The 13,126-nt window shown below is 37.4% G+C and overlaps 1 protein-coding gene across 1 annotated transcript in view; it reads left to right on the top strand.

Moving 5' to 3' along the window:
- The window catches only part of PIK3C2G (phosphatidylinositol-4-phosphate 3-kinase catalytic subunit type 2 gamma), a 216,591-nt gene that overhangs the window by 166,556 nt on the left and 36,909 nt on the right, over positions 1–13,126 (top strand). Inside the window, 3 exon segments of the mRNA XM_026863441.1 lie at positions 5,131–5,326; positions 5,895–6,082; positions 10,168–10,276. Coding sequence (XP_026719242.1) covers positions 5,131–5,326; positions 5,895–6,082; positions 10,168–10,276 — 493 coding nt within the window.

Genomic DNA, 13,126 nt, shown 5'->3' with positions numbered 1-13,126 from the left:
CAGATCGTGGATAAACAAGGCACCAATTGAGAGTTAAACAAGAGTTTCTGTGTTTGCTTGTCAGTTCTGTGCACCTAGTGCCAAATGAAACATTGTTGTCTCTTCAGCATCTGCCCTGAACTCAGTTTGATCCTTGAAACTCAGTTTGATCCTTTCCCCTCCCTCCTTTCCTCTTCTCATGACAACAGTTTCACCAGAAACTGGAAACCCATCTTACCCCTGGATATAAATTTCCTCTGGTTTTCTGCAGATGTCTTCAAATGTCAGCATAGTATGGCATGCTGCCTGACATTTTTAATGTGCCTGTAAATGGATGTACATTTAAAATTATTTTTAAGGGATTAAAGTTAGTCCAATGCAACAAATGGGACTGATTCGATTGCAGTATGCAATCTAACCAACTCATAGAAACTCATGGATAAGAGATGCACGGTGGATCTGAAAATTACCAGCAAAGCACCATTGCATATCTTCAGCAGCCAGACTGAGGGGAGTGCTGCTTGATTCAGATGCCATTTTACTTATTAACTGAATCATTGCTCAGGTCGAGTATATCCACTTCCAAATCACAAATGCCAGCATCTGAAAAACTGGACAATTGACAGTAGCTCCTTTCAAAACATGATGCTAATCTCAAACTGATTATCCTGTCCCTGTTTCTCAGGTGGCTGCAGGTATTCCAGCAAGGAATCTCCCAAGCAGCTGAAACAACAGTGAAAGCTGATGACTTCTGAAAGGACATAGACAAAACATCAGTACTGAACTTTCTTTCAGCAGCACTCAAGCAGTTTGTAAAGTTCATGATGTATGTGCCTCAAAGGAACAGAAGGCAGGCTTCCTCTTTGATTTTTTGTTGTTTAAGGCATTCATACTATTGTACAAACCCCACATGACACCAGCTAAGAGAAGAGGAATGTCCTTTGTCCTGGGAGAGGCGCACAGCAGGACTAGTAGGGAAACTAGATTGGAAGATACACTTCAGGAGAGTACTTGATGTGCTTAGCCCATGGGATCAGAGTTAGTCTGAAAGTAAACCTGGATTTTAAAGCCTAGTAAAATAAGGGGTAAAAAGAATATGTTTATTGCCTGTATGCTATCACAGTGGGAAATAAGGTATTAAACTGAGGGGTTATCACTTCTCTACACAACAAAATCTACTGTCCATGAATAAATGTTGCTGAAAATTAGAAAAGGTCTATCCCTCTAAGCAGTAATAGTCTTGGAAAAGTTGAGGACATACTACCCAATTTATTTTTAAATGGAGCCTGGTAAATTCATGGATGGAAATGTTGATATAAATGAAACACCATGTTCATGAACATAGGTGTCCTGGTTCAACTAGGATAGGGTCAAGTTTTCTCCGGCAGAGAGAGAGGGGGAAGGGATCTCCAGCCGGGTTATTCATACTATGCTGGCATCAGGTCCAGGGGTAGAACCTTTTCACTTTCGCTTTTGGTTTTGGGAGTTGCGAGTTGCACACGCGGTGGGCTTGTTCCCTGACCATTTTGCGGTATTTCTCTGTATATCTTTTGTCTTGTTTACTGTTATTGCTGTTTATTGTCGTTATCATTGCTACTGTTGTTGTTCAGATTGCTCTATCACTCTGTTGTATTAAATTTCTTCTTATTTCAGCCCGGGGTCTGTGCTTAACTTCCAGCCTGACCAGCTGAGGGTGGGGGGGAGGCAACGGCAACATGCTCTCCGGTCCCGGCAGGGCTTAAACCTGCACAATAGGAGAGTCCCATGAGAATAAATTTTGTTCATTATACTCTAATGAGAAATAAGAAGGAGGATGCCATCAGGAATGCTAAAGAATATTATTCTAAAGTTTGGGGTGAATATTTAATCATTATATATAGCAAGACTAAGACTTGGATAACTGGTCAGTAATAATGAGTGTATGTGCTCTTAAAAGTCTGTGGAGAAAGGCTGACGTGTTCAAAAAAGATCTAAGCACCAGCCCTCAGAATACCTGTCCCATAAAAAACATCTATTTCCTAAAAATCAAGGCACCATCGCTAGTCACTCTTGGAAATGTTAGCCAATCTTTTCATCCATCTCTGTTTACACAAGAAGACAACCGGTCTGTACATGTTTTATCTGATAATGTAATTTAACAGTTCTGTAGAAAGACTGTGAGCGAAATCTGAAATTCAAAGTCAGTTCAGCAGGTGGCAAGCGGAAAGTCATTAGTTTTCAATAGTTATGGATATTTAACTTACTTTTCTGAGAAGTAGGTCAGACACCTATCTGTGTGATAAATGGATATTGTTGTGGAAAAAAAAATTGCCTGAAAACTGTGTGTGAGCAATATTGTGATTCACAATTAACATTACTCTAGTTAATGACAGTTTCCTGTTTTCTTCTGATTAACCTGTGCTTTTGATGTCCTTTGTATCAGTCACACTAGTTTTCTCATCTGTAGGCCATTAGGCACTAATTCTCTAAGCAGCTTGGGCTACCAGAGCTCTGAACTCAGAAACTTTTTGTCATCTTTGTGAAGGCCAAGTCAGCTTTAGGCACAGGCAAAGATGGTAATGGCCTAGGTAGCAAGAGGATCTTCACAACGAATACCTATGACCTTACCAACTTCTTTGCCTATTGCTAAACATAATGTGGCCATAGAGAAAAGAAGGTGTGTGAGGATCTTGGAGAGTTCAAGGAGAAAGTTCCACCACAGATCCTTCAGATGAACTTTAAAAATGCTAGCAGAAAGGGGAATCAGATACCCTGTGATAAACTAGGTCAGTGAACTAATCCACTCTAAAAATAAACTGCAAAATTAAAAAGGATAAGACACATGGGTTTGATGTACCCCACTGCTTCATACATAGCTAGGAACCAGTTTATGGAAGGCTGTGGGAAAGAGGGTTTCCTTAAGCCAGTTTGTCCTTAAAAAAAAGTGCAGAGAACCATAATCAGAGCTGTTCTACCTTGCTGTAAAGACACTCTCAGAGATGTCATCAGAATAGCAAAGACGACTTTTCAATTCTTTGTTGACAACATGACATAAGGATTGCTTAATATTTTCCATTCTAATACAGAGGATTGAATACAGAGAAAACAGAATATCAAGAGAGGGAAAAGACAATATACTGTTTTATTTTAAATGTAATCATTTAAAATAATTCACAGGGAAAATCTGCAACAATGACAACAAAAGCCTCTGTTTAGGTTTAAAATATGCGATTAGCAATCTGGGTGTTAAAAGCATTTTAGAATCTTAATGGGCCCATGGAAAGAACAACAAGCCATTAACTATTGAATTGTTTAAAGAGTGGTATTCTGGTATCAGCTGTTCTTCATAGTGATGATGTCTGTATTAATACTAGTTTATAAGCACAGGCCTACTTTATGTGAATTAAAATGCACTGATTTTAGCTGCAAAGTTAATATGCCTCATAGTAATATTGCAAATTGCCTAACTGCTTTGCTATAAAATGGCCCAGTTACTGATTCTATAATCTAAATTATGTCTCAGTGATTTAGGAAGTGTTTGAACTATGCATTAAATTAAATACATAGGAGTTAAAAAGGAAAAGTTCACTACAGATTCAACCTAATTAATCAGGACTGAATTGATTTTGTACTAATATTTTGAAATTAGATTTTGCTGTCTTGTTTTCCATTTGAGTGTTAATTTGTGTCATTTATTAAATAGTCTGTATGTATCTGTTTCTGGAGAATGTAATTAATAATTAAGATAATTAACTGAATCCATTCAGAGATACCTTTCCTTGTATTACATTAAGAAAAACATAAATCTTCTTTTCTCAGTTTAGTATGCCTAATTGTTTATGATAAATTCATACAGTGTTTTGAATGAAATTTCAACTGGGGGGGGGGAAGCTCGGGAGCTATCTGCAGGTAGAATGTTCTTTTTGGTATATCTGCAACTATGCAGCTACAGACTTTAATCCAGAGTGTCTGAGATCATGAAAATTAGATTAATGCAATGGGTGGAGTTGCTTTCAATTGATTGCAGTACACAATACAATTCACTCACAGAAACCCATGAATAAGAATTTAATTTAAAATGACAGGTGAAGCATTTGCTCAGCTTTGAATAGGAAATGAGGGAGGTGGTTAAGGGTATTGTCAGCCCTTGTAAACTGGTTAGATATAGTCCAAAACTGGAGGGAAAAAGCCAAAAATCAAAACCCTCTGACAATCTGGTAGAAGTTTCCTGCCATATGGCCTGAAATTAACGGGCTGTTGTTCTGTAACATCAGAACTTATCCAGATTATCTTCAGAGAGCTGTAGAAGTGAAATAGGAAAAAAAAAAAAAAAAAAAAAAAAAAAAAAAGCATCACAAGTTACATAGATCTTAACCAGCAATTGAATTCAAGAGGGCAAGTGGTTTTTGAGTATTGCATCTTACTCTTCAAAGACCAGTGATTATCTTGCAGTGTTATTTCTCAAGTTAAGTTACTCTGATGTTAATACACATTTGTAGTACATTTCTACATTTATATCTAGTTATTTTTTAAATCTATTTTGTCTTTTCTGGTGAAGAATCTTAAAACTCCAGGAAATCAGAAGTGTGTTCTGCTTCCCCTTGCACAGGGATGAGATGGGGAAAGACAGGGGGAGAAATTTGCTTTCTTTTTTTCATCTGAAACAGTACCACAGGGATAGAGCTTTTAAGAATTGAGTAGCGGATTTAGCAACACATCATGCACAGCTAAATAATGAATTGGATGCAAGAGCTTTGAGCAAGCACATGAAATTAGTATAACCAAAAAAAAAAAAGTGCTAGAGTACTCTTCCCTACCTGTTGAAGAGAACACATGTTATTCTAACCTGGAATTCTTCAAAACACACACGGAAATTTTCTGCCTGTCTCTATCATCTGAAAAAAGGCTGATGGTATCCAGCTCACAAATAACTACCTCAAGGTAAGCCATGAGACAGTCTATGGCAAGAGCACTCCTTTAAGCTTTGGAGTTCAGGGGCTGGATAGGCTGTATTGCTGCAAATAGCAGTGACTGGTGTGTATGTGGGTTCATGCTTATGTAAGGTAGATTTTAGGATTTGGGGTTTTTGGTTCTTGCATCCATGAAACCAAGGGTCAAGAAATGGAAACAAACCAGATGCATAAATAGCACCTCTTCTGTTTGTTTGTTCTTCAAGAAAATAAAGGAAAGTTTGGAGTGCTTTCCTGTTAAACTCAATAATTTGATTCACATGCTTGTACAGATGTCAGTAGCAGGCTCTGCAAGGCCTCCAGCTCCAGAGACTGTCCCCCAAGAGTGGACAATGCTGAATACAGAGAAGTCAATCACAAGAGCCACCATTTTGTGGTTCAACAAAAAGTCTGACTCTGTAGGCATTATGTTCTTTGCTTGCCCTAATTTGCTTTGATCTTTAACGACTCTTCTATGAGCTTATATACTCTTCCTTCTGCTTTATAGAAGATGTGCTTGTGTCAAATTAAAAGGATCACAGGATGAACAGCAGTGCCATAAGCAATGAGCTATCCAAGAGAAAGTACACCAGGCAGACAGCTATTAGCAGGGAGCCATTAAGAAGAACAGTTCATGCCCTATAGTGAAAAATAAATCAAGAGCTAATTAAAGAATCCAGAAGGAAAGCATGCCACAAAATTAGGAAGCCTAATAGAAATCAGAGGCTGTTATATGATGCTATAATAGTGCATCATTAGTTTTCCCACACTGCAGTGATCTTTCAGTGTTTGAGTTGTATGTTATCCAGGCAAGTTTCTCTTCTGTGCAGCAAAGACTGTAAATTACAAACTGAATTCCCTGGCACTTGGCACTACATTAAAGAAAGTTTTTTCTTTGTTAAAATTACCCTATATTTTTTTGTACATTTTTTTTAATATGACTTTCCAATCATTTTCTTTTCTGCCTCTTCCCTTTCCCCAGTACAGCTATATCTAGTTCAGGTGGTGTAAACCTGCATTGTGGTCACTTTTGTGGAAAAACCATTCAACCAGTTCTCAAAACTTCACAGCCATCTCCAGAAACAATTTCCATCACGTGCCCTCCCAGAGTAAGGCAGCATGTTAGTGAATGTTATTCTGTTGTTAAATGGTTCTCTCTGTGCACAGATAAAAATGTGAGATGTATGGCAGACATATTTTTAGAAAAATGAGGGCAATGCAACATATTCTGTCAAGCCTTCTATACAGGCCCAGAAGAAACTGAATCCATATAGCATTGTGACAGTCTAACTTTTATATATTTTTTTCCTGATAAGGCCTTTAATATTTTTTATTTTCTACATGATGCTGATCAAAACTCATAGCAAAATCCATATATTAAATCCATGTAGGAATGTTGACGCTGTCAGAACAGAAACAAGCCAATCTCTGACACTGGCAGGCGTGATCAACCTTTTTGCAAAAAAGATGCACATACTCCCCAGCTGAGAGATATGCAGTAATCTTATGTACTGTACTGGCCCCACAAACTGATACTTTGTGCCTCACATCATTCAGTTTAATATCTCTTGAAATATATGATATCATTTGTAGCAATAATTCTGAATATTACTTTTTATCCATGTGCATAACTGTTCCTGCTTTTCATATTCTGAATCTTATTTCCTCACAGTTGTCCCATGGTTTATTTCTGTCTTATGTAGAGCAGTTTTGCCTTATGTAATGGTTGTCCATGGCTTTGGTAATGCAAGTGGAGTTATGTATTCTGCAAATATTATATACATCACACTGTATACACCATTGAGAACAAAGTAGTCCTCTTAAACAGTCATGCTGACTCACCTGATGCAAGCCCCTCTTCAAGCTTGATCTACAAAAAAGCATAAAGGTGACTGAAAAGACAAGCAGTTTCATTGAACCAAGCTGAGATTCAAAGTATATGCTTGAAAAATAGAAAGGTCTTTGATGTTTGACCTGAAGTAAATAGCTACAAACAACATAGTTTTGACTCTAAAAGATAAAAGGATTCCAAATCCAAATTTGATATTCCCCCAGGCTTGTGAGAGGCATTCAGTTCAATTGCTTTAGGATAGTTAATTCTACAGAATCTTTCTGCTACCTGAGAAGATTTTAACTGACTCCAGTTTGACTCATTATGACTGCCTCACATGAACTGGTTTGCAGCAATTGGTGAGAATTGGAATTTCACTAAATGCTGAAAATGGTTTTAATTTGGAGATATTTGAACGTTAACTATTAGGCTGTAAAATAAAATATTTAATTAGTACCTACTTATGACTTTCTTCTGTGGTGAGCACAGCCCTTTGAAGGAAAGTATATTTCTCTTCAGAAACGCATAGACATCTGAAACCTTGAAGTGAATTTCAAAAATAGTGCTATCCATTTTTTAAGCTAAATCTACCTTTAATGAAATCCCTCACAACATTTTCATTGAAAAAAAAGAGTTCCAGAATTCAGAGAAGGTTAATCTGCCTATACTGAGGCTGTATCTAAGAGGTCCAGAGCTTTACTGTCATAATTAGGTCACAGCAGTAACCTGTCACTATATGATTTTTCCCCAAGACTCTGTTAAAGTAATTCATTTTCTGATGTTTCTTTATATGTATGTTCTTTAATGCTAAAGTTCTGGGGTTTTTTCCTAACAGAACTTCATCAGCTTGAGGCTTTTTATGTATTCCAGATTTTACTCTAATAATGAAAATCTAATTATTTCTTTATAGGAAACTGCCATACCATATTAGATCATTTGTCTGTCTGTGTTACAAAGCTCCAACTCTGGTCAATGCCAGATGCTTCAAAGGAAGGAAAAAGTCTTGTTCCATAATGTAACCACATAACCAGTTTGAAGATGTATGATTTAAAAGTAAGATGCCTAATACTGCTAGAATAATTGGAACTGCTAACAGAAAGGACTTGATTACTGCTTTGTGTTTGTTAATGAAATTGTATATATTCATGTCTCATTAGGATGAAATAATGCAATATGAGTCTGCTTCATACAAGTGTTAAATACTGGCTGTAATCACAAGAAACTGATAGCAAAAGCTCAGAGTTCTCAGCATCTGAAAATTTGCTATTGACTTGTAAACATTCACCCCATATTAATAAGTCAAAGCACAGATGCCCCAAGCAAGCCCTTGCGCTCTAGCATATTTCCTCTTATTTGGTTTCAAACAGAGTATTATTTATGTTTAATTACTGGTTTTTAAAAAGCAAAAAATCTTTTCACCCAACAAAACATTTAAGTGACATAATTTATATACAGCATGCTCTTCAGGTTAATAAGTAGGAAATGGAATCCTCTATGCGGGATGTGTGTGCATGCTGCAAGTTTATATTTTTCTGATCTACTTATGGTAGATGCAAAACTCAAAATCAGCTTGGGAAGTTAACCTCTTCTAACACAAGTCTGCTCACAAGTCCAAAGTCAGTTTCAGCCATAGGCGCAATTCAGCAAATGCGTGAAGGTCTTTTAAAGAAGTGTTCAGTGCTATCATAAGGTTCATATTGTCCTTCACTGCAGCAATTATTGGTGCTATCAATCAGCGGATTTTCTGTCCTCTGTTTGGCCACTGTGCTTAGGATGCCTACATTTCACAGCTGGAGTCCTCTCTTTGTGCTATATAGTCTAATTAATTTTAAGCTGCTTCCAAAGAGATCCTCCCTATCATCTTTTGAAAGAAGTCCTTTTTGTGCCCTGGAGGAACCCAGAATATTCACAGCCTGTCTGTGTGTGCTAAATGACCTGGGCTCTATTTTTATCTGTGCAGCTCATATATGTCATGATCCTGGGTCATATCATTTCCGCCACCTCATTATGTGTTTTGCCACTGTACTTTCATGAGGCAAGAATCACCTCTTCCTGTTCATTTCTACAGTGCCTAACTGAGCCCTGATCTTTCAGTGCTATAGGCAAAAATAATCAAAAGGTCATAAACATGCTATCGTCCTGGCCCCTTGCTGTTTTATTTGCAGACTAAGTTATACTAGTGCTGAGTTCTTCCTTGCAGTATTACACAGTTGCATTTCAAAAGACCGGCCAAGTGTCTCTTTTCAGTGTGTTGTGCTGCTAGATGGCTTTTTAGTCACTGTCTGAAGCCTTCAGATATCTCTTGAGATCTAGTGGATAAACAAGGTTGTACCAGAAAAAAGAGATTTGTAAACCAGAAACAGATAACTATTTACAGTGGTGGTATAACATGAAATACAACCAGATCAAAACTTCTAACTTTCTGTATCACATACATGAGAGCATAAGAGCATAATACTAGATATGAATCCAAATATTAGTGATCCGTATCATAAAACCCATTACGTGCAATTTAGCCCAGATAGCTTTTCTAATGCTCCTTCAACCTGGCAGAGAAATAGTCCTTGTCAGGTCAAGGTTAATGTAACTTGATTATGTGTATTGTTAAAAATCTAACCTTTTGACTGACCTAATGTGCATTGTCTCTAAAACACAAAGATGATTCAAGTAAAAAAAAATGTGGGGTTTTGACATTTTCCATTGCCAAACATTTAAAAATTGACAAAAGGCCATATGTGGTTTATTTACTAAACTGAAATAAAATTCATCTTTATAAAAATTGAGCAAGAACATTACTATTATTATTGTTATTGCTTTTGTTAGGATTGATTTTGTTATTATAACAATCATTTATTTTCATATATTAGTTATTATACTAGTGCCTGAAATGATATATGTAATCAGGACATGCTCTGAAAAACTTATCTACACTTTAAATAACTGAGGTCAAAAAGCAAGTAATAATACATTCATAAAATGTCATGTAAGGCCTTAATGCTGTAAGGCTTTGGTGTTCAGTATTCCATGGTAAGGGTTTGCATAGCATGATGCCCTGGGCTGAGATCAGAGACCTGTTGTGCTGTTCACAGTACAAAAAATAGTGAGGGTAGTGTTCTCCTGGGATCATAAAGGGGCAATTTTTAGAGGTATTTAGATACCATAAAATGCAAATTTAGGGTTGTGGGGTTTGGGGGCTTTTTTTTAATTAATGATTAGACAGAAAAAGGGCTACAGTATGAAACAGAATATCAGTACCTATTAAAAGAACTAAAGTTAGAGAGTAAACGATCCTCTGGACACTGTACCCATCCCTTCCCCTACATACAAAAACTCTTAGAAAGTGTTAACTTTCTTCTTTTAAGTAGAACTGGAAGTATTTTCAGCAAATACAGTACAAGAATTATACTTATGAATATTCTTCTTTTGCAGGTTTCCCCACTCATGGCATTTACCTTTTACAGATCTTGAACATAAAAGAGTGAAGGATTTGAATCTCTATCCGAAGCAGCTATTAAGTGGATCCAGGAAACTGTCTAATGTGAGCACTTCCAGTATATTTTATTTGCATATGACTTTTAATAGCATAGTACCAAAATATTCAGGAAGCTTTCCATGGCCTCATTTGAAAGAAAAAAATAAATTACATAAATGACACATCTTCTAATGCAGCTGATTTGAGATGAAGCCATTGTAGCATTGCTCAAAACTTAAGACAAAGACAATGAATGAAAAACGGTTTATTAGACCTGGCAGGGCATTTTTCAAAAAAACTTCTCTTCCTTTGCTGCCATCCCAAAGTAGCGATTCACTGAATTTTTGACAGTAAGGAGTAGGTTCTGAGGAATGTAACGTCTGAAAAATGGGTAAGTTCTGAAATATTGAAAAGTCTGATTTTGACAGTTTTTAACTGAAAAGTTCCATTCTTTCATCCCAGAAATAGTCTTAAATTCAAAATTTAGTTAACATGCAGAAGAAATTGTTTTGCAAACATAGAACCAAAACCAATATGCTTCAACATTATCAGAATGATATATTGTGTCCATTAAAATTGGTGTTTTCTAATTTTTTGTTCATTATTGTTTTCTAAGATTTGATGTTCTCCTCCTGTTTAAAAATGACAAGTAGAAATGGTAACAAACTGACTCTTCAGGCCCAGTACAAAGCCTTATGCACCTCAGCTTCATAAAAGCCAGGGTCAAGAGCAACTAACAGGTCCCATGCACCCAAGGGGACGTTAAATCATTATGCTGTATTGCTTCTGAAGTTCAATGGTCGATTACTGATAGTGACACCAGGATTTGAGAGAAAAGATCATCCACCAGTGACCAGCCATTGTCAGGAAAGCTGTCAGACAGTCAGGAAAAACAGTGTTTTACATTAGATCCTAGGCTTACTTAGACGCTGGTAAATTCAAGGGAGCCAAGGCACAAGCTCATGCGTTGACCCTGCTGTTTCACTGTTGGCACGTTCTCTAGCAGAACTTGGGCCTCTTCCAGGTAAGCCATGCCATGTCCCATGGCCTCGGGGCCATAGAACAAACCGAGGCTGGTTTGCTTTAATAGCATAGACAGTCTAGGATGCCAAAAGAAGGTACAACAGGATGTTTTTTCTCCAGAATTTCAAACATCTTGCAGAAAGAGAAAAATGTTTGCTGCCTAACTGTATAACTTTCCCATCTGTGACTGTGTAATGGAGATTAAAGAGGAAATTGTCCATATATAAAACAAAAAGGAGGTTTTTTATTAATATAAATATAAATTCTGTGCCCTGAGTTGAAACTGAGAAGATTTCTAAAGAGGATAAATATCTGTCTCACAGAGCTACACTTCATTTGGTATGGACAGCTGACATGGGTGCTTGTCTGTCTTGACTGACCTTGCCAAATAAACTGCACAAGTTGGGGATAATTGTTGAGCAATTTCTGTCACTCATGTTGGGGTCATGTGCTTATTTTACATTAACGCCTTTTGGTCACGGCTGAAGAAAAACTGATATAAACCTGTGACCTAGAAATGAAGAGCTCTGTATCTTCTGCTGTGCTCTGGGCGGTTGTAAGGTACACGGATTTTCAATTTGGGCCAAGCACTGCTGTGTAGAAGCCTAATCTACAGCTTAAAAATTAGACTGCTTGAAGCCCTGGGATAGTGATAAAAACATTTCCTGGCCATGTGCAGAAGCTCTCTTCTCCCTCCTGCTCCATGGTCTGTGAATGGGCTAGTGATCAGCCACAGCACGCTGCCTTGCAATGGGCTTCCTAATGCTTTTCCCTCTCCCTTTATGGTCCTGCAGCATGCACCCTCAGCGATGGTTAAGTTTTCCCAGCACATTGCTACTGGGACAGAACCATGAACAGGGTATTCAGAGGGGACTGTGGACAGATCTGCTTTGGGACATAAGCTCATGTGGCTCTGAACCAGCCCAGTGGGGCTATTCAGACATTCTGGACTACACAGTTGCTGAAATCTGTTCCAGTCTGGTAGAGTCTATAGTGCCAAACCATGAGGAGAAGAAAACAATTTTGAGCCTTAAGAGGGCTGCACAGCTACTGGTGTGCTGGACTGAGATGGCAAAATAATAAATGAAGTAATGAGCAGATTGTTTCCATCTGTAAAGTGCTATTGCATGTGGGAAATCATCTTGCTTATCACCATGCAGCTAACCTGCAATTCTAGATGACAACCTTTAAAGTTATTGATACTCTATAAACATTGAATCATAATTTTTATTTTAATATGCTTCTCCTGCTGGGAGATGTGAGAAATTTAGAAAATACTGGTGTGCTTTGACCCACTTAGAACAAGGAGACCAGTCAGTGGGTAATTTCCTTTGTATTCCCATCTGAAAGCTTCTTTTTTACTTTTCCCTTTGATATGAGTCTTTTAAAAGAGTCATGGTGTCTTCTTGGTTTTACTCTGAGCAGAAAGCCAAGCTAGGACGCTTTCTTGATAAAAATAAATACAATTATTTTGTCTCTCTTCATGCCTTGGACAACTTTGCAGTCAAATTTGTCCTTTTACTCAAAGCTAGGGACCCTGAAAGAAACCATTTAGTGAGTTGTCAGTTCTCAAGCATTTCCAAACTGTCATTCCTATGAAATAGTAAAACTATGAAGGAATAAACAATTAATTCTGAAATTTGTAAAGAAATCTTGTAAGAGCAGATACCTGTAGAACATGGTTCCCTTTACTTTCTTGACACAATAATTTCTTTCTGCTGAATTATACCTGCACAGTATTGTAGATGTATTGTGCTGTATGGTATGCTGGCGTACTGTCTGAGATGGAGAAGAGTTTTTATTTCATTATAAAATACTCCTGCTATCTCTGTAAACACATTATCCTGATTGACTAGACACCATTTTCAACTCTGAAGTTTAGTCCAGTCCACA

Source organism: Athene cunicularia, assembly GCF_003259725.1.
Source record: "Athene cunicularia isolate RWA chromosome 1 unlocalized genomic scaffold, athCun1 chr1_part2, whole genome shotgun sequence".
Classification (NCBI taxonomy): Eukaryota; Metazoa; Chordata; class Aves; order Strigiformes; family Strigidae; genus Athene; species Athene cunicularia.
Note: the sequence above shows the minus strand (reverse complement) of the source record. Positions and strands in the feature narration are given on the sequence as shown.